The sequence below is a fragment of the Strigops habroptila genome, chromosome 5 (assembly GCF_004027225.2).
Source record: "Strigops habroptila isolate Jane chromosome 5, bStrHab1.2.pri, whole genome shotgun sequence".
NCBI lineage: Eukaryota > Metazoa > Chordata > Aves > Psittaciformes > Psittacidae > Strigops > Strigops habroptila.
In genome coordinates, this window is record NC_044281.2 from 18,413,793 (window position 1) to 18,441,698 (window position 27,906).

Below are 27,906 nucleotides of genomic sequence, written 5' to 3' on the forward strand. Positions count from 1 at the left end.
ACATATGAAACATAAAACTTTCACTACATGTGAAATATAATTCCATGTTCTCCACATCACTAAATTCATGGTTTTGATCTCCAAATAAATACTACATTACGGCTGTAAACAAACAAACCAATTTAAAATAATGTGTAAACTTGTTCTCTTCTCTGAATAAGTTTTCTTTTATATAGTTCATTCCTTTTTCAGTCCAGTTCCAGGTCCTTTTCCTCTGCTGTTACATCTTCCTAATGGACAAACCATGCCTGTTGCTATTCCTGCATCTATCACAAATTCTAATGTGCATGTCCCTGCTGCAGTTCCAGTAAGTAAGCATGATGCTATATTAATTTGAAAGTGGAGCAGATTTGCATAAGTGCAGCATAGAACTTAGTTTTAAGCAGCTTGATAGCTGTTTTGGCTTCAGAGGGTAGTGCTGTCATATGCTCTCTGTTATGATAACATACTCAGGTTTTCTTCATTTTTATACTTTATCTGGTCAGCTTGTTAGACCTGTCACCATGGTGCCTAGTATCCCAGGAATCCCAGGGCCCTCCTCCCCACAGCCAGTGCAGTCTGAGGCTAAATTGGTAAGTGAAAAACTCCATTATTCCTCAAGAAGAGTAACTTGAGCAATTAATTAAATTCTATTGCTTTTTAAAACAGCTCTAGTTTTCTTTTGTTAGTCTAAATTCTGCAAGTACAAATTCAAGAAAAACAGAAAAATAACAGCTGCATTTACTTTACAGATATTTCAAATTCCAGCCTATGTTAGTTCTGTTATTAATGGTCGTTTTGATCTTATTTTCAATCATTAGTTAAAAATCTAGTTAATTTAAAATAAACTCCTTGTGCCTGTATTGGAGGACAAGAAATGTTAGTTGGAAGAAAGACAAGATTAGTAGCATGTTTAACAGTGAACATCACCTTCTGAGAAGCAGAATATGTTTCCTCCCAAAGGATATGATATTTCTTTAAAAAGCTAGGAAAAGGTTTCTTCTTAACAATGATTTCAGAATCTCAACTGAATGTAGTTCATTTGACAAGAGTTTTGTAATTAGATATGTAGTACTGACTACATATCTAATGTGTGTTAAGAAATTGTTTTGTGTGGAGATTGTTTCTGTTGTGTTGGGGCCATTTTGGGGGTTTGGGGATTATCTGGGAAAATCATGAGTAGAACAAGGAGAAGAAAGTTTATTTTTTTTCAGTAATAGTGGTCCAGTTATGGTGGTAGTTTGGTCAATTTCTTGAAAAGTCATCTGCAACATTAGGTAGTTGCTTCTTTGGTTTTGCTCTCTTGTTTGTTCCAACTGTTCTAAAGCAATAGAAAATCTACTATTAAACAATAATTAACCCATTTATGTACTTATAAGATGCCCCTTTAAACAGTATCTATCTTGTGAAGTAGTGTTCCTCCTCTGACTCTTTACTGCATGTTAAAAAAGAATCAGGAACACCTGCTAGATAAAATATATTTTTGTACATCAATATTGTTAAGTGGGAGGATGCCCTTAACATCCTTTGATATCTCATTTCTTTCGACCCAAACCTGTGGGCTTTCTTTCCTTACCCGTTTTCTCAAACCACAATATAGAAACCATTGAGTCTTTGAATACTAATTAGTCTGCTGTCTGGAGTAATGGGATTCCAGTATAGTAAGCACACTGGACCACATTCACCAAATACTGAAATTATGATGGAGAGCTGGTCACTAGTGCACTGACTTTTCCTAGTGCTGTCAGGTCTTCCTTCATTTTCCTCTGTTGTTGAACATGATGACTTCTAAAATAGTGTAAAGAGGGACAGAAGGGAAGGAGGTCTGTTTCTGTACATCCTTCTACCACTGGGAATGGGAAAAGGAATCTTTTAATAATTGAATATTTAAATGTAACTAGCTCTGATGGGATGAATTTATTAAATATAGGGGAGAAGAGTGTAAGAAAGTGAAAACAAGAACTGTTTTCTCAGAAATCATGCATTTCTTAGGAGACTCATGCACTGAATTCTGCTTTGAAATCTAGGAGCAACTGGTTCCAAATAAATTTTTTAGATGAGTGAGAAATTAGGTTTTTAAGCATATTACTGAGTGATTTGTTTTTACAAAGCTTTAAAAGGGGAAAGGAAATACATGTATGTGGTGAAGAGTTTGATCTCACATTAGAAGGAGCAATCACTCAGATGCAAAGAAAACCAAAGATCATTAGGCTTAAAATTTAACAGTCTCATTAGTCTTCTCGTTAGAATTTAGCAAATATATACACTTCAGTGATTGCTTATCTTTTTTCTTAAGTGAGATTGTAAAAAAGGGTATTTGCAGTATTTCTTCTTTCCTTTCTTGTTGCTTAATATAAAGCATGAGCAGAATTCAAGAATATCAGAGTTCCATATACTTCTTATGCTCATTTACTTTTATATAGTGCCTATTCACAAAAATAAAAACCATAATTTCTTATCACTTCTAAAGTAAAGGCAGTTTAATGAGAAACTTTATGTAGAAAAGCTTCCAACAGGAAGACTAACTCACTATGCCATGTGATGCATTGTTGGCAGATACGTGATGGTTTGTTAACTGTAAAGTTCCATTTCAGTTTTTAAATTTAAGCTTGTGGTGCCATATCCTTTCTTTTTCATGTATCTTTTGAATATAGTTTTACTTACTACATACTAAATTCTGAAAAGGTGTGGTAATCAGGTTTATTTGCCACTTGTGTTCATATTAAGCCAACAGAAGACTTAATATTTAGTTTTACTTGCTTGCCTTTTATTTCATTAATAGTTTACATTTAAAGTTGAAATACAAGCTATCACACTGAACTTTAGTAGGTGAACACTGTATGTTTCATCACAGTATATGTTTCATCTATTAATAGCATACTGCAGTTTGTGGATTTATTGGTATGTTAGCAGAACATTGGGAACACACCTCATGTGTCATTTGGCCTACCATAGCCACATTGCTCCCTTATGTTGGGAGGTAGCCCTGAAGGGCAAAGAAGTCCAGGAAGGCTGGGCATGCTTCAAGAAGGAAGTCTTAAAGATGTGGGAGCAGGCTGTCTTCATGTGCCAAAAGACGAGCCAGTGGGGAAGAAGACTAGCCTGAGAGAGCTTTGGCTAAACTCTGTTAAAAAGAGAATTTACAACCTTAGGAAGAAGGAAAGACTTGAAGTATGTTGTGAGGTTATGCAGAGAAAAAATTAGAAGGGTCAAAGCCCAAATAGAACTTAATCTGGTTACTGCTATAAAAGACAATTATAAATGTTTCTGTAAATACATTAGCAACAAAAGGATGGCTAAAGAAGAATCTCCATCCTTTATTGGACGTGGGGTGAAACATAGGAACAAAGGATGAGGAAAAGGCTGAGTTACTCAATGCCTTCTTTCTCAGTCTTTAATAGGAAGACGGGTTATACTTTGGGTACCCAGGACCCTGAACTGGAGGACAGGGATAGGGTGGAGGGTGAAGCCCCCATAATCCAAGGGGAAATGGTTATTGACCTGCTACACCACTTAGACACACACAAGTCTAGGGTGCTGGGTGGGATCCACCCAGGGGTACTGAGCCAACTGGCAAAAATGCTTACTGAGCCACTTTCAGCCATGTAGCAGCAGTCCTGGCTAACTGGGGAGGTTCCAGTTGACTGGAAGTTAGCAAATGTGACATCCATCTACAAGAAAGGCTGGAAGGAGGATCCGGGGAACTACAGGCCTGTCAGCCTGATCTCAGTGCACAAGTCTTCTGAGGAGCAGCTGAGGGAACTGGGGTTGTTTAGCGTGGAGAAGAGGAGGCTCAGGGGAGAACTTATGCTCTCTACAACTACCTGAAAGGAGGTTTGGAGTAGATCTTTGGAATTTTCTTAGATGTTGCTTTATTTTATTCGTTATTTATTATTTTGAGACACATTTTATTGTTCTTTATAGACAGACCTTGCAGTCTCACGGATTTTTTAATATTGTATTATAAAATACAGAAATAGAATATGAAGCAAATATAAAAAACATGCTCAGTTTCCTAACATTGTAACTATTCCTCAGATATTGAAGTAAATTTGATAGTGTATGGGATGCAAACTTTGGAAAGTTAATGTATGTTTTTGTATCTCTGAAGGGTTTTGTCATATATGCTTTTAGCCATCATTGTCTGAATCTTTCTTTTATTCAAAGATCATACTTTCCTACTAAGGCATTCTGCAGTATGATTGTACTATTTCAAGGTATTGTTAATTAACACAGGTCTGCCTACTTCAGAGGTTGAGTGAAATTTTTGAAGAACTGTTTGCAGTAACTATCACTTCAAGATACAATATCCCCAGATTGCTGAATTGTTATCAGATATAGATCTGTCCTGTGCAGAAGGCACAACTCCTTATGTTTTGGATGAAATACCAAGGCAGGAGCCCAGGCATTTCCCTTCATTTGTGCTTTGTGCCTTTCTCTACAGAGGCTATTTCTGCAGTTCATTTCTTGCATGGTGTTTCAAGGAACTAATGTAGAGTTTTGTAATAAGAAAAGCATTTTGTGCTTTGATTTCAGTTCTCATCTCAATCATTCTTTCCTCTTTTACCTTTTTACAAAAGTCTATTGTTGTGTAGGCTTCCATTATTTATTAAGCGAAGGTGAGAACTAATTTGATAAAAATCAGATTAGAGATTGTAGTGCCATTATTTCCTAATGCTATGGAGTTTAATTATTTATATATGGGTTTGGGGAACTTAATTTCTATCTTTTTATTACTGTGAAAATAACACACTTGTATTTTGATAAATACCTGTTGTTTCCTTATGACTTGCATATGCCAAACTGTACATAGAGCATCATATCTTTCTTTTACTAAAGTTAATTCATGATTTTATAAAAATTGACATTTTGATTTCTAAAAGCTAATGCTTAAAATAACTGGCAGAAAATGTCTTTGGTAATGGGCATAGGCACCTTCCTGTAACACAATTCAATTTTTAATTCAGCTCTCCTAGAAGTCTTAAAACCCTTTAAAGATAAGGGAACTAACATTTAATTTTATTGTCCAATATTGAAGTCATTGTAGTGAACATAGCTGGTCCATTCACACCTGCGAAAGGCACTGTTTTGAACGTTCTTGGATCCTTTTTCTCCTATTGCCTATAGAACTAAAGTGAAATATGACTCGGGATTTTATTCAGACACAAGCTGTCTTTTAGAATCATAGAATCAACTAGGTTGGAAAAGACCTTTAAGATCATCATGTCCAAGCACTACCCCAGCACTGTCAAGACCACCACTAAACCATGTCACTGAGGGCCTCATCTACACTTTGAACACTTTCAGGGATGGTGATTCCACCACTTCCCTGAGAAGCCTGTTCCAATACCTGATCACCCTTTTGGTGAAGAAATTTTTCCTAATACCCAATCTAAACCTCCCCTGATGCAGCTTGAGGCCATTAGCTCTTGTCTTATCGCTTGTTACTTGGTAGAAGAGACCTACCCCCACCTCACTACAACCTCCTTTCAGTAGTTGTAGAGAGTGATAAATCAGGTTTCCCCCTGAGTCTTCTTTTCTCCAGGCTAAACAACCCCAGTTCCTTCAGCCATTCCTCATAAGACTTGTGCTCCAGACCCTTTACTGCTATTGTTTTGAAAATGTCCTTGTATCTTGTACTGAGAATGACACTCAGTAGGGGTAAAAATGATTTCCAGGTTTCTGTGACACACTGAATAATATAAATTGTAATTTTTTTTATGTGACACCATATTTGTTGCTATGCTAAAGAAATCAAATGCATAACTCAGTTTTGTGGTATTTTAGAGAGGCTTAGAAGTAGATGCAATATCTATGTTTAAAAGAGCCAAAACAAAAATACTTCTTCATTAAGGTAAGGATGTATGATTCTAAACATTACAGAGTTGCTTCTGATCCTTTTGTGAGAAGATCTGTAATTGTATGCTTTCTGTATATGAAACATGAGACATGAGTTAGTTGTAAAACATCCTTTTTTTTAGTGTACAGCTTGTGGATGCAAACTTAATGTTCAGACCGTTCTGCATAGATTGCAGAAGCTTCTAAAGAACTTAAAAATTGCTTTAACACTGGATATTTCCCTCTGTCTCCCCCTACCTATATAAATACCTATATAAATTTATACCCATATAAAACCTTTTGTCACAATCTGAGAAATACCTTGCACACAGTGGGCAACCAGTGGGCTTTCTGTAGGAGGTTACTACTGAGAAGTGACAGAGGGCAGCTTGGCAAATGTTCAGAAACCGACATTAACTTGCTGGAGCCCGGCATGGGACCTTGTGTTCAGCAGAATTCTTCTGACCTGTCTCTCTGCGTGCCGAGCTAATCAGCAAACACCTAATGAGCCTACTCTAAAGAAACAGGCCCTCTCACAACCTACTTCATTTTCATATGTTCTCTGGGGGTGGAAAGACAAGACTTCATAAGGACTGATGATGCTGCAAAGACCACAATAATGATAATTAACTTGCTGAATTTAGAAGATTATGCTGTTAATTAGTTGCAAAATAAAGATAAGTAATAGAGCAGCAGATGGTAGGATAACACCCAGGAGAAGGAGGGTTATTACTCTGATGAGCTTTTGTGGCAGATATGAAATATGGATCTGAGTTTTTCACAAATTGTTTCTGGAGAATATTATCTTGTTTCTGTGAGCTCTTGATGGAATGATCTAGTCCTACCAAATTTTGACAGATGTGGTGAGGATTTGTTTTCAAGGATATACATGAACGATAAAACCTTGCTAATAAAGACTTTAAAAGCTGTTAAGCTATTTGAAAATGCCTATTTTACTTTGCCTCTAATAATCAAATAATATCAAACAAACCTTGGTTGTCATCAGGTTTCTCCACATAATAACACCTATATACATTCATTCTAATATTTGTTTGCATGTGTACTTGATTTTTAAAACTAAGATTCTCATTGTATTTCGGGTAACGATCTCCCTACTCACAGGAAGCCCATTATCCATGTAATATTTTACTCCAGCATTACCTTCTACAATATGAAACCTTTTAAATACATGAGCTGGAAATCTCCTTGTGAAAATCTGTAAATATTCTTCAGATTTTCACAATATTTCTGCATTTATGGATAATGTTAATCATAACTTAAATTTCAGCTTTTAAACTTTGTAATAGAAAAGTAAACCCAACTATTATCTATTTCTGTTTCCATAGTACCTTACATTTAACAACGTAATTTTCAAAAGGAGTTTATTTACTTTTAAATTTACAAAATTATAATGGTTAAACATTAGTATTACAATTGGGAAGGTCCTACTTCAACTGCACATCCTTTCTGCCCAATGATAGATCTTCTGTAACTTAGTATTGCTCAATTTCTTTCACTTTCTACTGTCATTTTCAAATTAAATGTAAAATATACATATTTAATAGCATGAACTTCCTTTCTTTTTAGCTTTACTTTGCATATATTTCTTTAACAAAGAAATGTGGAAATAGAAAGAATGGAGCTAGACAATAGTAACAGTTACTTGCTTTATGTGCATATTAAAAAAACAAACCAACCCACAAAACCAAAAAGAAACAAACAAAAAACCAAGACCCTAAACAAACCCTAATTAGTTTTGTTTCATCTCCCAGATCTTCTGAACTTGGGCTCTCTTTCATTAAGGAAATGGATATGCTAAGGAAACTTTAAGTAACCAAGTTTAAGCAAACACTACAAAGCATTTTTAGGAGTTCAGCGATCTGTTGTTTTGAGGTATTTTTGTGGAGGATACTTACATAAGGATTTGCTCATGCAGTCATGTGCAAAGTAGACCAGATATTCTGGCCATACACATACTAACCATATAAATGCTTGTGCTCTGTTGCCATGAAAATTAGAAGTTAGCTTATTATCACTGAACTTACACATTCAGATGCTTCAGTTGGGTGAAACCTCACCATTTTTATTTCTGACGGCAGTGGAAGAGAAGTATAGATACATCAAGTTACTGTGTCTTGGTTGAGTAATGTGGTGGATTGACCCAGACACATTGTACCTGGTGTGTTACAGATAATTTGTACTTTTAATTCAATCTAGAGCAGTCACCACAGAAAAAACTTGCTACAGACGTCACTGGCGAAAGATTCCTTAATAGCAAGCCTGCAGAGGAACAATGGAGTTTCTCGGTTCTCTTCGTAGTCTTCAAACGGGATATCTGCTGGTAGTGGTTAGATACTACAGTCAACTGTATAGATTTGGTAGCTGATGTAACTGCCGTATTGCAGACCTGAAGATTTTTTTGCAGTTCTGACAGAGGTAATCTGCAGTGTGTTGTTCTAATTGTAGAATAGGACCCAGGAAAGCCTATCATCATGCAAGGGAGGAGAGAGCTGTTGCTATATTCCAGTGATTTAATTTTTGAGAGACATTGTATATTACAGCTTATAGAAAATATCTACATAAATAGGTACAAAGTCTTCTGCTTAGTTTGAGCTGGCCAAATGCAGCCTAGCTCCAGCATTTTTAAGACATCATATTAATATTAGTACTTTGGCAATACTTCGTTCATATTCCAAAATATGATGTTACAAGTTATCAGAGTTTTAACAAAATGTCAGGTATTAAGTCATTAATCTGTTCGTAAACTTGTATTGGATTCTTTAAAAGTCCAGTGCTCAATAGAAAACCATTATTTAAGACCGTTTGTCTAGTAATGTACATTCTTCATTAAAACTGAAAATTCGTGATGAATTATACAATATTAATGAAATTTTAAGGAAGAATTGGGAATTGCAAGCAGTTGTATCTACTGAAATTTAGTATGACCCTTTATCACTTAAGATTAAGAATTTGTGAAAAGACTATATTATTTGTTATAGTTTTAATAGATTTCACTGAAAGGGGAGTGAAATAATTTTCAAGAGGTAGTCAATAAAATGCTTTAAAATAATCTATAAAGCTGTCAGTAGGTCTTGAACGTATTATATACAGCTGAACTTTGAAGTTGCTGCTCTTCATACTGACTGTGTGCAACAAAGGAAGAACTTCAAACCTTTTAAAAATTTTTGATGTAAAATAGCATGCTGTAACAGTTAGGTTGCGTATTTATATATAATCTTTACATATAACCTGAATCTTGTTATTATTTTGTGCATTATTGAGATGTTTCAGCAAAGATCTTGGCTTTTGTTTAATAATTACTTATAGGAAGGATTGTAAAGGTGAGTTTTTGTGAAGACCATGAAAAAGCAGAGTGTTTACAAGCTACTTAAAGATGGATAGAGAATGCTAAGATTTATAAACCTGAAAGAAGTTTGTGTTATTTTTTTATTGCTTATTTTCCCTCGTGTGGTGGTTATCTTACTGATCTGTGCCTTGCGTAATACCAGCCTCAGCATCTGTCTGTTCATGGCCTTCCAGTCATCTCTCTGCGGGCATGATTCATCACAAAGGAGGCTTTTTGTTTACTTCTCCATACAGCTTACCATCGTTCTCTTGCTGAGATCCTATGTAAAGCCTCATTGCTATTGTCACGCTTGCAAGAAATTGTCACCAATTAGTAGATGTATGCCTAGATCACTGTTGAAAGCCTGCAAAAAGAAACAGCTGTTTTAGAGCTGAGCTTCTGTTTCCAAAATGGAAGTAACTACTAATATAAATAATGAATAACTCCTCAAGTTAGCATGATAGAATATTTCCTTTTTTTTTTCTCTTCCCCTCTTTTTTTTTTTTCTGCTTCAGAGATTGAAAGCAGCCTTGACCCAACAGCACCCTCAGGTAACAAATGGAGATACTGCCAAGGGACATCCAAGTGGATTGGTTAGGACTCAGTCAGAGGAACCACGACCACAATCACTACAGCAACCTGCAACTTCAACAACTGAAACACCGGTATGACAACAGAGTAGACATGTACTTCCTGCCCCCTTTTTGTTATGCAAAAAACCCAATCTTTTTTTTTCCTTTACTCTTGATTTGTAAAATAGAGGTTAACATGTGCTACAGTCTCCCCTAGGAGTTAATAATTACGTAGCAGTAAAATGTTTATAGTTCTTACATGTTCTTTAAATGCTTCTAAAATGTATTATCCAAGATGCTAATTTCAAAGTAGGTATTATCTATCTGCTCAAATTTAGAACCAACTCCTCCTGATTTCTGTTCGCTAACAGGAAACTCTCTGGTAACAGAAAATTGTACAGCTGGTTAATATATATTTGAAAAAGCTATGTGCTTTTATTTTGTATTTATATCCCATCTCTTGAATATTTTGTATCATAAATACTCTTCAGAAATTTTTTTAACTGCATCAGGTATCATGCTTATGTTGATTTGCTTGTCTGGGCTACCGCACCAAGTTTCAGCTGTGTGATTAAGTGTACTGTGCTATCCTGGGTACTGAAAGTGGGGCTCTGAGTTTATGAATGATGTGCTGTCCCTTTGGGATGATAGATGAGAATTCCCATACTACCTTACAGTTTTTAAAAGAATATTTTCATAATCTCATATGGCAGAATTTTCAAGATGAAAAGCTTGCTGTTTGGTTATATCGTGGTTACTTTGAAATCAGTATTTAAAAAATTATTGTTCAAAGAAGATTGCAAGTGTTTCATTCCTAAAAGGCTAATTTGAGTTCCCAGGTGTTTTTTTAATTATTAGCTATCTGGAATTCATGCCAAATCAATATGGCAACTGATACGTGTTTAGGGTTTTTAATTTAAAATAAAGCTTTCTTACTGTGCTAGACTGAATGTGCAGGTGCACCTGTGAATATGTCATCTAGACAGTTATATTCTGTCTATCCTATAACTTCAAAGGATTTTAAGATCCATTATATTGTTACCATAATTCATTAAGTCTTTGCCTAGGGTCTCTATACAACTATGAAAGGAGCATAATGTATAATTTAAAATATTGCAATATTTTGATCTGTTCATAATATGTGGGTGGATATAAGGGAAATTGGTATGCACCCAAGGAGAACACATCAACAAGTAGGAAATTGCTATCTGAAGATCCAGGGATCAGTAAGTATCAGCACTGACAGCATTTGTCAAACAGCTCCTATATATTGGGCATAAAAATTGTGTAGTGTTTCAGTTGTGACTAGGTTTGTAGGAGGAGTATTTGGCGGAAAGGTCAGAAGTAGAAAATCTATTTCCTGCTAAATGTAACTTAAAAGTTATTTTGAGTGGAAGACTTTTTTAAATTTTACCTTTTGTAAATACTTCTGTCATCAGAATTGGTAAAAGAATGTCTGAGAGTTGACATAAAGAGGCACTGCTTCCAGAGTTTATACAGTCGCAAAATGTAAATGTCATATAAATTTAACTCTGTGAAGTGATTGGCTTCTTTTAGAGCAATTTTAAACCAAATCTAGAGCCATGATTAAAATTTTACATGTTAATGTAACATGGTAAGAAGTGTAAATACAGTAAAAGTTTTAAAACATAGATATAGAGTTAAAGGACATAGCTTTCCACTAGAGAAATATATATACTTTAATACTTTTTACTGTTTTCAGGCATCACCAGCTCAGCCTACTCCACAAACACCAAATACAGGTGGTCGTCGAAGAAGAGCTGCCAATGAAGACCCTGATGAGAAAAGAAGAAAGTTTCTGGAGCGAAACCGGGCTGCTGCTTCCAGATGCCGGCAGAAACGGAAAGTCTGGGTGCAGTCTTTGGAGAAAAAAGCGGAGGACCTGAGCTCACTAAATGGCCAGTTACAGGTACACTTTTTTATTTCAATTAAAAATGAGTAAGTTTTCCCATTCTCACTGATCATGGATCAATGAAACTTAAACTTTGCATGAAATCTAAAATTAAATGGTTTTGCAGCTGGTGGCTCAGGTCAGAATTGATAATTCAGCACTAATTGCGTATAGCAGTAGAATAAAAATATAAGAATACTAAGATTTCAAGATGTGTAAACGTCAGGATCGTACCTTTCTGTCCTTCCATTTTAAATAACTTTCAGACTGTGACGCTAAACAAGCATTGACAAGATGTGTTGTAGTAAAGGCATATTATCAAAGTAATAGCCTTACCTTACGGACATCTTGCTCTCAATAATTTGTATCACAGCCTGGGTTATTTAAATAAGATTTGGTTTGATTTCCTTTGGTTCTTTTTAACTTCACTTTTTTTCCTTTAAAGTGAATGTAGTGCTCGTGAAAGGTGCCAGATTGACATCACTGGAAACTGAAGGCCTCTTTTGTCCACACAACAGGTACAGCTCAGGCAGTGGCAGTGCAAATTTCCCCCCACTGCCCTCCTAGTGTGCATAAATCCTATAGTGAGCGACTGTAAGAGGGTAGTCTAGTGTACATTACAAGTAATTTTTCCACCTCATCGTGAGGTTATCAATCTTGGAAAGTTGTCACGTGGACACACTTCTCCCCCTGTAGAGCAATCTATGGCTCTTTTGCTTACACTACTATTAAATGTTAAAGCATACTTCCTTAATGTTTTCCAGCAGCAAGTGAGAATTGGCACAAAGTATTGTCTAAAAGCTTTGTTTTGGAAATCACAGAGAGAAAAAATAGTGTCATTTCCTAAATGAAGCGTTCATTTAGAGAATGCAATGGAAATTATTTTGATATGTTAAAGTTTCACTTTTCCTTTCGTCAGAGCTGTTCACTGAGTCAAATTCACAGATCTTTTCCTTCCTATTGAAACTTCTCTTTCATGCTGTTTGATAAAGAAAATGTTCCAGTTTGACCAAAAGGAAAGCAGGGAGTGTTGAGATTACTTTTTATCATGTAATCAAAATCACAGTGTATCGGTTGTCTTCATGTTCATGTCTTGAGTATTTACTCAGCATCCCAGACTGTAAAATGTAAGATATTCCTACCTAAGCACACAACATGAAATCGTTTCCTGTATTCAAAAAATCATGACCAGCATTAGATAAACTTCTTGCAAATACATAGTCTTCTCATATCTGTTCACAGTCTTAACATGTTCCTCTAATGCAGTCACAGTCCTCACGGTAAATCCATTAATTACAAATGCACTATAGCACTATAGCTTCAACAACCTAAGAAATAAGTGGAGGTAGATGCACAGGGAGAAAAACAAAGGACAAAAAAGATTGGGCATATTTCGGTGTTTTTAGTGGAAGTAATTTTTGGTATTATGTGAACTGCCTTGAACTTCTACATACCAATTTTTATAACCAAAAATGATGTAACTACTGTAGCCAAAAGATTTCTAGATTTCCAAGAGTTAACTCAGTAATAGTGAACTCAAGCAAAATTTTCTTACGGTCTGCCAAAAGCAAACCCGCTAACTGTGAAGAGCAGAATGACTTGAAAAGAAAATTGAATGTCAGAGAAATAATTAAACTGTGCTTCATGTGAAAACATTAATCAATCCTGTATTTCCATAATAATTTTTCACTTGACAGGCTAACACAGCTGATCAGCGTAGTGGACAGTAATGACCCATGATTACTTACTTTATGTTTAATAGTAAATTTAATAAGTTTGGAGTTTTGCCTTAGTACAGTTTTATAGACTGAATGTTAGGGTTTAGTAGTTCATATTTTGTTTAATATCTAAATGACCTGCTCAGCTGAATTTACTGAGATGTCACATTTCCAAGAGCAGGGTATACCAAAATGACTACATTGCATTGCTTCACATAACAATTCTGACTTCTTTCAACGCAGATAATAGCTTTCTTGTAATGTGTATGCCAGAGCTTCGAGTGTCAATGTCAAGGTTTTTAAGACTGGAAGCTCTCTAACAGTACATACAGATTTTGAAGAGGTTTACTTGGTTGACGTATATATTTTGTTATGTAGTTTTCAGCTTTCTGTAGATTAACTTCTGACTACTTTCTTCTTTTAAGTGTTTAAATGTAACTTCCTTTTTAAGCATTATTTTCCAAATTTGTGCTTAAGGGAAAATTTCCATCTATTGCATCATGCCAGTAATATATATAGGTTAGGTTGGCTGTCTTTATTATAGGCTTGCCCTGTAAGTCTTTTTTCATGCATCCAACCTTTTAAAGCTTATTTACTGTTTGTTTTTGTGGATTGTGTTTTCTACTAATGTGTTAACTTGTTCATTGATCTTAAATTTTATATACCACATTGGGTTGCCTCTGTGCCTTTGCACAACACTGCAGGGTATGGCATGCTGTATAACGTTAGGGAAGTATTGACAGTGTGTCCCCAGTGGCCACTCCATCGTATTGCAGGATCAGATGCCAAAGTTCATGATGTGGTCTATATTTGGTCCTTGTTGTTTTAATAATCTTAGAGGGCAACGTATTAGTAGAAGAATGGCCTATCTGCCTCACAAGGTCATCGTAGGTTTTAAAGAATCAGCAGTCAAGTGGTGATTTGTACTAATGCTGCAGAAGCTGCTTTCAGAAGGCTAAATTATGAAAGAAATGCTCATAAGTAAAGGTCATAGAATCATGGAGTGGTTTCGGTTGAAAGAGATCTTAAAGATCATCTAGTTCCACGCCCTTGCCACAGGCAGGGACGCCTTCCACTAGACCAGGTTGCTCCAATCCCGTCCAGCCTGGCCTTGAATAAATAAAAGGCCCTTTGCCATATAGGAGTATCTTGTTGAAGTTGTACAAAAAGAAACAGGAAGAGCAATGTTTGACTGAGCCACATCAATCCCCTATGCCCCTAAGTCACATCTACCTGTGTCTGATGATAGTTTTGGTAAATATACCTCACAAATATTGTCCCACACCTTGCTGAGTAAGGATTAATCTGGTCCTACTACTACATATGCATTTTGGATCCAGGGAGAAATAGGCAGATACAGAAGAACATATTGTACACTGTGTGGTGTACCTTTGTAAGACTACAGAAGGGAAAGTATGTTTTGAAAAATGAAGTGCAGGTAAAAACAGATATACTTTCTGCCAGAAACCTGCTTGCTAATCTTAGCACTTTTTGAAATCTGGGAACATAAAAATTCTTCTAGACAGCATGAGAGGTATATTTCATGTTTGTTTAAAGAAAGTTGACGCACACACTTGACTTGATATCTCATTAATGAGGAGGACTTTTGCAGTGTGAAAACTTGAAATAATCTTTCTTAATGTGAACTGTTGAAGTGTTTATTCCATGTGTTTCTTGTTAGCCTGTTTTCAACGTGTTAAATGACCACCACATGCTGACGTGTTTTGAATGAGATGGAAAGACGTGCTGTTGTCACATACATGATAAGAAATTACAGTGTGTATGGGAGTTGGTTCTAGCCACCTCACTTTATTACCAGTTAGAAGTGGTTCTTACTGGTAATACGTAAATTACAGCCTTTCTCTGACACTCCCATGTACCATGTGTCTAGCAGACATACTCTGTTCTACTTTCAGAGATGATTTGTGCATTGCATGTAGCGCTACTGGGCACACAGTTTTCATGTTAATAACAGTGCTAGCTATGTATTCAATGAGAATACATCAAACTGGTTTTTTTTTTAGTATAGGAATGCTGTTCCATTTTTCTTTAAATCTGCTTTAATGTAAGATAATTTGCATTTTCTATTTCTGGTAGCAAAATTCTTATAATTTATAATACCATTTACATTAATCTATAAACTATATTTTCAAAAAAGTTCATAAACGCTAGTTTTATTACACTGATGAACAGCGATTTCATATTTATATGTGCTGCTTATATATAAAATTCTTCCTTAAAATGTGGAAGATTAAGGTAGAAAATTCCTGAAAAGCTTTCCCCAATTTAATCACTTATTTTGCTAATGTTCCTTTAAACTAAGGAAGTAACAGACGCATGTTTCATATTCTTGGACATTGCTGCGTCTGTACATTATCAAGAAGCATCTCAAAACCACATCAGCACTTTTTTGGTTTTTTCGCAGCTATGTCAATTCTGAGCAGCTGCCTGCTTGGCATCCAGATTTGTGGCTTCTCAGTAATAACACAGTGAACTAAGAGGAAACTGAGAGCTGGAGGCAGAAGTAGTGTCCTTTCTTAACAGCCCAAGATGTCAGGACATGTAATGCTGGCTAGTAGAGAGTTTGTAGGTGTTTTGGTTGGGTTTTTTTAATTGCAACTTTTTTTGTTTGCAGTCGCATTTTTCTTTCATTAGAAATGCCCATCAAGTCAGATTTTTGGCTTTATTTCAACTCTTGCTTTTGTTATAAATATAAAGTTGGTAAAAGACTTTTTTGACACAATAAAATGAATAGAAAAGTAGTCCTTAATAGCTTAAGAGGATTTTGCAAGTACAAAGACTTGAAATTTTTTGTTTTCTAAATTGGAAGAGAGGACACAAAGAGGAGCCTTTCTGTTATTTTAGTTACAGATGCTTATAAAATGTGTTACTTAGTGTAATTAAACCTACTCAAATTGTTCTTAAATATTGTTTTCCTTGCTTTGGAATCCATTGCCTTACTTCTAGCTTGCAAGTAAATATGTTGAATTTCCTGCGGTTTATTTTTCCCAAATACTTTTAGTTGCAATCCACTTTTCCCTTGTTTGTTTTTTCTTTAACTTGCTCCCAAATGCATAAAAATACGCATTTACCAAACAATTATGTCGTGTGTGGTATTTTATGCTAATGTGCAAAGGTTCTTATAGTTTAAGTAACTTCAAGTATCAATGGAAAGGATTTATATTTAAAATTAAATAACCCATGAAAAGCATATATTGTGACAAGAGAAGGGGATCACAGAGCATTACAGATAACTTGATTCTCTAGATACATAAACATTTTTCTACTATTTAAAGTGAAAATGGGTCTATCAAAATGCCATTCCCTTCTTAATTTGGGTTGTCACATATGATGCAGTTATGTAGCGCTTCTCATCTATAGATATCAAACTGCTTTATGGGAGAGGTGAGTATCACTGTCCTCTGTTTTACAAATGAGGAAATTGCAGCACAAAGAAGTAAAATGACCTTGCTCAAGGTCGCCCAGTAGTGGAAATAAACCCAGTCACTAGATTCTGCAGGTGCTGTCTCCTAGATTACTCTCTGCTTTAGTGACATAAACTGACATTTCAGGATTTTGTCAGTATTATCAAGGATTCCTTCATACAACATGTTTATGTATGGATGCCAAAGCAAAAACTGATCTGGAAATCAACTAACATTTACTAAATTAGTTTCCAGTACACTGGATTTTCTTTTTCAAAGTCCAAGTACAAATATAATCACCAAAACTCATTCTGCATTGGCTGATTATTTATTTTATTTTTTACCTCTTTTCATGTTGGCTGTGGCATCTGTTAAAATGTGGGTAGTTAAATGTAGATTTACTCTGATTAGGATTCATCACAAAACTTTGCAGAAGAGTCTTACTGTAGCTGGATCATGTGAATGAGACTATATGTAGACTCTGCATCTGCAAACTGAAAAACATATGTTGTATTTTCCAGAAAAAGCATTTCCTAGTTTAAGAAAATCATAAAATAAAGTTAGCCAAGTTTCACCTGATGTTTGCATATTCTGAGATAAAAGAAATATATACATTTTTGCAATATATACCAAATGGAAACTTCCTGTATTTTATCTACCCCTAAATGAACAACTGAAAATCCTATAAAACTTAATACTTACCTTCAAAATGTGTGTAGTTTGAGCCTGGTAAAGTACATAACTTTCTTCTCCTTTAGAATGAAGTCACCCTGCTGAGAAATGAAGTGGCACAGCTGAAACAGCTTCTTCTGGCTCATAAAGATTGCCCTGTAACCGCCATGCAGAAGAAATCTGGCTATCATAGTGAGTAATGTTCCATTACCTATAGCCTTAGGCTGCATCAATGAAATACTGCCAAAGTGAACTGAATGAACATTAAAATTGAGAAGTGCAGTTTTAATGTAACGTTAAAGATATTTTTTCAAAAATCTCAAAGGTTATTGGAAGACAAAAATGTATATGTGATATTTAGAAATATATTTTAAGTCCTTTCAGTTGAAATGTTGTGTAACATTGAAGGTTTTATGTTGGTTTAATAAATGCATATGATAATTAGCATTCAAGGACTATTGGTTACTCCACCTGCTTTGGAAAATATAATTTAAGTATTAAAAGCACATGATAAACCCTTTTTTTATACTTAGCCTAGTACAGTGAAAGGTCCTTGTGGGTTTTTTTTCTTCATTGTAATGAGATTTCAGTAGAGGTAATATAACAGCTGTCCTCATTTACCATTACATCCAGGATCAGTCAAGCTGTTAAAATAATAAGATGCAGGTTCAGGGCTCCTACTGTACAATGTCTTCTAGCTTGTTTTATTTCCACATTAGGTGACTACTTTTCTATAAACAGGGTATTATAAAAAGCAGTTCTAATACTGAAGGGAATAACAAGAGTTTCAGCAGCATGGGTTTTTCTTATACATATTTTTACTTAAAGTTGCTCATTTGATTTTTTTCATCCTTCCAGCATTTTAAAGGTTAATTGTGCTTTCCTGACTTGTAACTTCCTTTTTGGATATGATACACAGTGCCAGAACCAGCTGCTGGTGCTATAGAATAAATGGCCAATTTTGTCCATTGTACACAAATTTGTTACAAATAACTGAGCTGGGAATGCATTAGGCAACATTCATAATATATAACCCACAGCTTTCGTTTTTATGATTTAGTGATATTTCAGGATATTTGTAAATGTGAAGATTGTTTCTGCCATATGTAGCCACTTCATTTTAATTTGCCAGTGTCAGTAATTCAGGAGAATAAAGGAACATTTTGTATTGCATGCAAACAGATCCTCAGGTGCTTGCGATAAAACTTAATGGCCACCATCTTTACTTGTAGTCATTGTGAGCAATTTCATCAGAATGGGCAATATTTTTTAATTTAAAAGATTCAGGAGATTTAGCAACTCTCTATTGCCATATATATTTAGAATACTGATTTTGTCAGTTTTGAGCTTATAAATCTTGGTCCTTTGATCTCCAGTCATTTGACAAGACGGAAAATAGCATCTCGGAGTAAATTGGAACAGTATAGAAATATGTTTGGGATTTATATTAACAATGATTGCTGCAGGGATGAGGCCATTATGGCTCCCATCTGACAGAACAACATAATTTCATACGGAAGCTACTAGGGGATAACATTATGCATGCAAGGTTTTCAAAGCAACAAAAAACTGTAGATTTCTTGAATTTTGATGTTTAGAGGATGTGTGTTCCTGAATTGGCATGAAAAATATTTAAACCTAAGTCTTGAACTGGCAAACTAATTACGTGCTAAGGATTTATTCATTGAAGAATTGACGATTGGCCTGTTTAGTAACGCTTATTTTCTGCCCTCAGAGAAGAACTATGGTGTTCCTAATTTACTAAAGAGTGCCAAATGAGTAAGAACTAAAATACTGAAAAAGCCTACATTTTAGAAAAAAATGATGTAAGGAGATCGGAAGCGTAGCTCACCTAGTTTCTGGAAAAGTCTCTTGAAAATAAAAGTTCAACATGAATGATAGTTGTAATGCCATCCCTCTGAAAGGATTTTGTCATACTATCTTTGTGTGAATATTGTTAAGAAAGCATGTTGGCTAAGGGACATACCACAGTACAATTTGTGAGAGGAAAAAATGGTTTCAGTTAATATGTTCATGAAAAGGGTGTTCGTATAAAGTATTTTTAAATAAACATTATGTTCATCAACTAGTCTAAGTTGAATTGCTTCAAAAGTGTATTGAGTGGTTTAACAGTCTGTCTCTGTGGAAGAAATTGAAGACACCAGCTTACAGGGCTCCTGCAGTGCTGAATATTGTGCACTGCTGAGACAGTGCTAGTTCATACCATGCAGACCGTATTTTAACAGCTAAGTCCACAATCTAATGGGGTTTCATGTATTATGCACTTCAGTAGGCACAAATAGTCTATTGCTTTTCAGGGTATTTTTGGCACTTTTACTATGTTTTAAGATCTTTTGGATTTTCCGCTCACATTTTTGTCTCAGGCCAAGTGAAAAGCACAATGCAGATACCCCTTTCTTTGTCGAAAATTGTTCTTGGGATCATATTTTCCTTATGGAAAAAGTCTTGTGCCTGCTTCAAAAGAGGGTGTCAATCAGGACAGAGAAATCAGAAAAATGGTTATTTAAACTTTTTTATTTCCCAAAGAAGGAAGCTATTGGTTCTGAATGCATCTTTAAACATTGGCGGAGGGTGTGTGGAAGTGCCATGTATAGGAGAAATCTAAATGCTGTTTGTTTATTTTTCATTTTAGCTCTTCTACCAGATTATTTCTGAAAGTTTTCTGCAATACTCCTGTATTTTCTCAGCTTTTTTCTGGGCTTGGAGCAGGAAAAAGGTGAAAACTTGTGAGGGAAAAAAAACATGTGAAAATTAGAGTTGCAGGAAAAAAAAAAAAATGAGGAAAAAAAAAAAAAGGATGGCCTGATGAGAATTACCATGAGGCTTGCTTTCTAGTGATTGTCAGGGGACCAAGAGGAGTTCTGGGTCACATGGCAGCACTGCATACTCGCTTCCATTTTAGTTTTGGTGGGGTTTTTTCTTCTGAAGACTGAAATCCCTCTTTGGTTCCTTACATGACTGAATGCTGTTGGAAGCAAATAGCACCAATGTTTGACTACTCTAAAAGGTGCATCCTCAAAAGTGTCCTCTTGTGCTTTGTTTGGTATTTTTTGTATCTTTCTATAGCTCAGTCTAGCCCATGTTGCATTCTGTTACCAAAATGGCTCGCTCCTTCTCATGACACAGCATGTCTAGGAACTATATAGCCTCCAGGAAAGTTCAGGTGATGTAGGTCTGTACATTTTCAGCCTTCTAATGTACAGCGCATGTTACTTCCATAGATTCTTTTCTAACTTGGACCATGCTGCATTTTCTTTGGTTTGAGGCAAAGCTTGGGGAGCTGTTAAAAAGCTAAAAAGCCTAGGCTTTTTGTCTACATTGTTAGCTACATAACTGTTTCTTCCATTTTATATATGGTCTTTCTGAGCCCATCAAAATCAGAAAATCAAGCCTTTCTCATGTTCCTTACCATTGTGATATTATTTACAGACATTTCTTTTGAGTTAACAACATATATATTAAGCGATGCAGAACAATGGAAGACCTTTTTTCGATAGCTTTCTCTGTCTGAAAGTTGATGATCACTTCGTCTCTATCTCAGGCTTGGAGCATTTAAAACTAACCCTTGTTCTTGAGTCTAAAGATTTGGCCAACAAGGAAATTGGGGATCAGCAAAAGCAGGATAATAAGAAGAATGAGATTCATAGGAGAATAAGAACAGCTCTGAAGAGGAGGAGCAGGTGTTACAATGGGGAGACTGTATTCAATACATGTTGTCCTACTTACTGCCATTTCATTCTGTCTGGGGGGAACAATGTGCTACTCTCAGTAATGCAGTATTTTTCAGGAAATGGCACTAGATTTTCTGTTTTTAGCAAAAGTTTGCATGTGTTCCTTCTTACTTGTTTTTATATGAGATCTTGTAGATCTTGATAGAGGTGTAGCAAAGATGAAAGACTGTTGAATAGGGTTAACTGAATTGGCACTTGCATATATTAAAAATCTAATGCCAATGCATATAGAACCAAGAGATGTGGTAGCATTTTTAATCTATAACTTTTATTTTTATTGACATGAGCAGTCATAATTAGAATTAAATGTGGTACCCACCAGCTGATTTACGAGGCAAGAAATCAGGCTATTTTAACTATGACTTCGAAAATGTGAAAAATGTTCTTTCCTGAATATTCCATTACTGCAGTCCTTATTTTTTGCTTACAAAGTAGTATTTTCTTTTAAAAATGAAAATAAGATTGTTCTGCAATTTGTGCTGCATTACACCATGAATTTGGGAGTGATTGTTGTTACCAGGAATGTGGTGGGCCGCATTCCAGGGGGAAAAATAAACTAATACTTCTTCTTCAGCTGCAGATAAAGACGACAGTTCGGAAGACATATCAGTGCCAAGCAGTCCCCACACGGAAGCTATTCAGCACAGTTCAGTCAGCACTTCCAATGGCGTAAGCTCGACTTCCAAGGCAGAAGCGGTGGCCACCTCTGTTCTCACCCAGATGGCGGACCAGAGTACGGAGCCGGTGCTTTCCCAGATCGTCATGGCGCCTCCCTCCCAGTCGCAGCCTTCAGGAAGTTGATTAAAAACTTGCATTGCATCAGTTTTAGATATACATATGTGACTTTAAAGGGAAATCAACAAAAGACCAGTCTCCATCTAGGAGAAATTGTAGCTTAAAATTATTCATTTTTAAAACTCCAACTTAAATTTGGCTTTAACAATTGGCAGGCGAAGATGAGATAGAACACCAGTTCTAGTCTCTTTGCAAAAGACTTTTTTTTTTTTTTTTTAAGTATTAGTTTTACTAGTTATTTTTTGTGCTTAATGTGTAAAGTGTGTGTACAGTACAATGTGGTTTATTTCATTTTTAATTTGGTATTATTTCAGCAAACATTGGGGTGAATTTACTAAAGGTCATCCCCAAGACTGTGATAGTAATATTATGTGACATTTTTATACCAAAGTTCTGCATAGTCCCTATTGACTTTGTAATGTTAGCAAGGTCATAAAGCACTAGGCAAGAGGAAGACAGTAACAGTAAATTTGCTTTTAGTCTTTTTGCCTTTTTGTTGTTTTGCACATTATGAGAGGAAGAACATTGGGGGGAAAACGTTTGGGTTGTTTTATGTATAGCTTTTTGGTTGGCTTTTTAACTGTTGAGGTTTTTAATTTGTTTCATAGGGCCAGTACAGTATATGAGATACAGTACTCTTATGCACATACCTATCTTAGGTGAGGATCATTACTAAACAGATTTGATTTTTTTTTTTTTATTATTTTAAATTGATGTCAGGTGGGGTTTTTTTTCCCTCCAACACTTTCATTCTGGGGGGAGGAGAGCTTTATTTCTCCAGTCAGAATAGATATCTATAATTACCCTTTGTTGCTAGGCTGAAACCAGTAAGCATATTGTAAAATACAGGGTTATCTAATGTGGAATACTGGTATTCCAGAGTAGGTTGATATTTTGTGGATTTTTGAGTCGCAGACTAAGGAGTTTACTCATGGTTTTGGATGCCAGAAAAGCCTAAAATCCTTCTTCAGACAACTCAAGACTTTTTTTTGTCATTGTCTTGTATTTGCAAGCTAACTTGTACTTAATTCTTGTGTAAGCACTGTCATCTTTTAGTAGCAAAAATTTTGATACTTTTCTTGTGGAAAAAAAACCTGAAAAACAACAAAAAAAAAAAAATCAGTATCTACCGTATCTTGGAAACAATGTAATTATAATGTGGTGTGTGTGGTGTGTGCGTGAGAATGGTTCAGTAGTTAATGCCAGCAGTCTTTTGCTTGAATGTTTAAAGATGCCTTCAATGTGATGCTGGCTGATAGGTGATTGCAGTTTTAAAATGTTATTTACTGTGCGAACTTGGATAACTAACATTCCATGATGTAGTTTGTTTCTGATGAGATGATTGTAGGTACACTTTTTCTCATTATCCAATCATCTGTAGGATACTGAGTTTTTTAAATGTGCCATTATCTATTTTGATTCTGTAATCATGTTCAAAATACAGTACAATATTTTACAATAGATTAAGTTGTTTAAAAAAAGTAGATGTGTGCTTTCAGGTCGGAAAACTTTGTATAATAGCAAAAACAGATGCATAGTAGCAACTGGCAGTAAAGCAGGATTCCATTATGTATATAACAAAGATTTAATGCATTTATAATGGGTTGTGTAATTCATTTGCTCTTCCTTCTCCACACTATACTATGTGTTTTTAAGTGTCAGTGCCATCAAGTTTCTATTTGATTCAGTTGAAATCTAAAAATGTAATTGATCCACAGGAAAATCATAATTTCTACAATATATATACAACCATGCTATAATGAAAACTGGACAAAGAAGTATCTAAGTCATATATGTATCATCGCAGGGCTTTAAGCATGAAAATAATAGGGATTCTAAATATTTTGTATTTTAAAACTAAGAAAGTTGAGTTGATAACCTCATGTGTTTAAAAGTCTTACTTTCCCAATTGCAAGATAAAAAGCTGTAACAGTTACTGAGTGTTTCCAGGATGGTGAAGTACAGTGGACCTCTTGTGAGAAGGAAATTAGTTACAAAGGCACAAAATGTGAATTCTGCAAGAAAGCTATACAGTCACTTTTCATTGTAGTTTTGGTGGACTAGATAAGGCCTCGTTGATTATATTATAATTTGCTCTCCTAAACACAAAGGCTTTTAAATCATATTTATATAAGTGGAGGTTTGTTTTTTTTTAACAAAACTGTCGCGCTTGTAAAATAAGTCTACATACGTGTATAGGAGACGTGTAAACAGTTAATGAATTTAACAGTGGGGCTGGAAAAAGAACCATTAAAATCTGTGTTCAGCAAATAGAGAAAAGTTATTAGTTGTACTACCATGGATTCCGTTTCGAGACGTATGTCACACTACTTCTGTACTTGGCATTTTGGGTCTTTACATTTGACATGTTTCACAAACTGTACTGTTTTCTTTTATGTGCAGTTTGCATGAGTAAATCATCAAAGAGAATAAAATCTATCTTTAAGTTATGTTCCTATTTTAATGAAATTATAATTGTTCTAAAAGGCAGCACTGTCTTCAGACATTTCTTCATCCTTGTAACTATCAGCATTTTTCTGGAAGTCGTTACTATAATGTCAAAGTAATGTTACGTAAGCAAGAACACGTATGTTTCTTTAGAAAATAAGCCAAATTCCATTTCTCTGCGGTGAGCTCCAGCAGCATCTGAATTTCCAGCTAGTTTCCAGATATCTTCATCTTACCTTAATATATATGAAGCCTGGAGATAACAGGTATAGTCAGATGAACTGTTCACAGTTGTGTTGTGAGAGGTTGAGAAAAAAAATCATCCCCTCACGCTTGAGTTTGAGACTATTGAAAATGGTTTGGGCTTGTTTACAGATGTTGGAAACTTATGGAGTAGCACATTCTCTTGTATCATCATTTGAAAAAGCTCTTGACAGAACCCTGTTATGGAGGCTTTGGAGGAAAGAAAAAGGGTAAAGTTGCTGTGCACATGCATTTATTGCATGAGTTGACCAAAGGAAATCAAAGTTGAGCTGCACACACTGTTGAGCCCAGAACAAGAAGAATGCCCCAGGCCTCCGTTGCTTCATTGTGTTCTTTTTCTGCCTACATGACTTATGCTTGTTTCCCCAAGGAAAAGACCACGAAGGCTGTATAACAGTGCAACTTGGGGGAAAGGGGGAGGGAAACCCGCTTTTTAATGTCTGCACTGTAGAAAGACACAGTTTTCTACCTATATCCAACCCAAGTAAGCTTTTTCTCTTTAAAATGCTAATAGAGGCTGGGCAAAGAAAGATACTACACTGATGGAACAAGGTGAGACAAGTGTTGGATGAGCAGTGATTTCAGCTACCTGAATTACAGAAGTAATTTGCTTAGAGACAGACACAAACATTTTAATTGGTCATCATAAATGATAATGAGGAGAAAACACAGTGAAATTAAGTGCATCCTAATAAAGTAAGGTATGTTAAATTGCACAGAAGAAAACCTCAGCAATGCTTCTTGACATGATTAATATACTCATGACAATGTGTCTAATGAAGGTTGTTTGCATTTATGTGCTGCCTGTTGCTTCCCTCAGTAGAGAGATAATTTGAAATGCATTCATTTACATTGCAGAACAGTGAGTGTAAGATTGGCTTACGGCAGTCTTTTCTTTCACATTTATTTTTAACCATCGTATCAACAATAATACAGGTATGATTTATTTAACCCTGTCTTGTATAACATTGTGAAGGGTAGGTCCAGATGACACTATCATGAAATAACTTGGATTTTCAAGTTTTATACTCTTCAATAGTAAGTCTCCCATCCTTTTATTTTTAGATTTTAATATGACTTGGGATTTTTTTCCCCCATGGAATTTAAGATCATGACCTTCTTTGTTCTGCACTTTCTTCCTCTTCAAAATATTTTTCTTTGTGTGATGAGCCCCTGAAAGTGCTTATCTATTTAGTATGGAATTTCTCCTTTTCACATATTGCTTCCCCCTTGGTTGTGTTAACTCTATAGCAAACATTCATTTTAAGAACTTAGGAATTTCTGCACGCTGTGTACCTTGTCGTCTTCAGCTAAAATAGATATGAGAAGCTTGTGAAAGCCTGACATTTACATCTTCGTAGAACAAGATATATTACAAAATACCTACTTAGGTCTAGAAGGATAACCTGAATCTCCAGTATGGGTTTTTTTAGTGTTGCAAAAGATTTCCTTACAGGTGCTCTGCACAACAAATGAGTGCAGGTTGTATGCTGATGGCTTCGGAATTCTGCAAAGGGTAACTATCTTTGGAAAGAGTTTCTAACAACTTCCTAGGTGTGGGGTAGTTACCATCTAATGACATGGCTGTCAATAGAATAACAAGGCATTCAAACTTGATCCAATTTGTGTAATTATTTTATTTTAAGCCTTGCTCAAAGTTTTATCCCTCTTCTATTACCGTTTTTATAACAAGGATGTATGTTATTCCAAGCATTTCTTTCCTATTCATTTTTGGGGAAGAGGAGGGAGGGCAGAGAAGGTTCTTAAATTTTTGAATAAACTACCTATAATTGAATTTCCAGAATTTAATCTGGGAATTAATTCTTCATTAGAAAAGTGTTGTGAAATCATTATGCAAGTATGTTTATTATTTTTAATCCATAGGTAAAGAGACAGTAGTTGAAGTTGCATAGCCTGGTTTGAAATTGGAACAAGCATTAAAGAAAGAAAAGCAGGTTGAAGCAAAGAAAAGGAGTCATGCTTCTAGGAACTTGTGCTTGTTTGTTTTTAATACCAGCAGCAGAAACAGAGTAGAGTAGGGAGTGGGCAGTATTTGTAACCACTTTGGACAGCAGGGCTTGGTGATACTCCAGTTTACCATTAACGAGCTTAGAGAACAGTGCTCTCTAGTTTAGGGAGATGTGTCAGTGCTGAGGAATGAGTGCACTGTCACACAGATATTTTCAGAACAGAATCGCAGGTAACCAGGTTCTTGCATAACTCACATGTGGCTAGCTTGATACTTCAAAGCACAAACATGATCTGTTACAACGCCGTTGAATACCGTCTGCCTCCAGGTTGATTGCATGCAATGAATGCAAGTCTGATGGGGGTATTTAGCTACCCGTGTGGTAAAAGTTAGTGTCTTTTTTTTTTTCTTTTACCTACTGCCCAAAACTCTTGTTCCACTGCAAGCCAGTATTGGCATGGTACATAGATAGTGTTTCCTTTGGCTGAATCACTTGTTCTAGGCCATTACAGAAGGCAAAAATACTGTCTTTGATAAATCAATGGACTGATGCATTTTAGAAACTGAAGGATTTCAAAAAGCCTACTAATTTGCTCATGTTTAAAAATAAAATGGGAACTTACATCCATGTCCTATATCTAGGATTCTAATCAGGAGAAAAGGGAGACAAGCAAAGAGAGAGCGAGCCCTCTGCTTTAGCAGCAAACAAAAGAAATTGCCTTTCTGAATAAACAGCAAATGAAACAGAGAAAAAAGTCTGCACCATTTGCCCACTATTCCCTTGAACTGGAAGGTGCTGTGCTTCACTGCTCAATTATACCAGCCCTCTTCTCTGACACTCACTCTGACACAAAAATGTGTTCTGTGATGATCTATTTCTTCAAAATGTTTACAGTGATGGTAGGAATGTTTTGATCTCACTTGAGGTAAGTAGTATAAACATCCTGTTATTCATAGCTCTGTGTTGAGAAAGATACTCTTAAAGACGATATAATGTATAGTACAGTCATTCCAGCTGCCTATAAAATGCCAACAAGCTTTATAGTCAGCATGGTTATGATTTCAAAACAAGCAAAAGGCTAATATTTCAGCTTTCTGTCCTCCCTTTCAGCAGAATTGCTTTAAAGGGCTAATGATTTTTGCTGAAAAAAAAAAAAGATAATCCTTGTAAATGCTGAACAGATGCTGTATATTTCACTGGATGATAGGAACATTT

General features: G+C 35.6%; 1 protein-coding gene across 5 annotated transcripts in view; it reads left to right on the forward strand.

Annotated features, from left to right (window-relative positions):
- The window catches only part of ATF2 (activating transcription factor 2), a 45,771-nt gene extending 21,303 nt beyond the window's left edge, over positions 1-24,468 (forward strand). For 4 of the 5 annotated variants that reach the window (XM_030488660.1, XM_030488661.1, XM_030488662.1 and 1 more), the window contains 6 exons: positions 193-307; positions 486-572; positions 9,679-9,828; positions 11,459-11,665; positions 17,549-17,654; positions 21,789-24,468. In XM_030488660.1, the coding sequence (XP_030344520.1) occupies positions 193-307; positions 486-572; positions 9,679-9,828; positions 11,459-11,665; positions 17,549-17,654; positions 21,789-22,015 (892 nt within the window). In that variant the 3' untranslated portion in view covers positions 22,016-24,468. The remainder of the gene's footprint in view (positions 1-192; positions 308-485; positions 573-9,678; positions 9,829-11,458; positions 11,666-17,548; positions 17,655-21,788) is intronic. The other variant, XM_030488663.1, reaches the window with a different exon arrangement.
- The last annotated feature ends 3,438 nt before the right edge of the window (positions 24,469-27,906 follow it).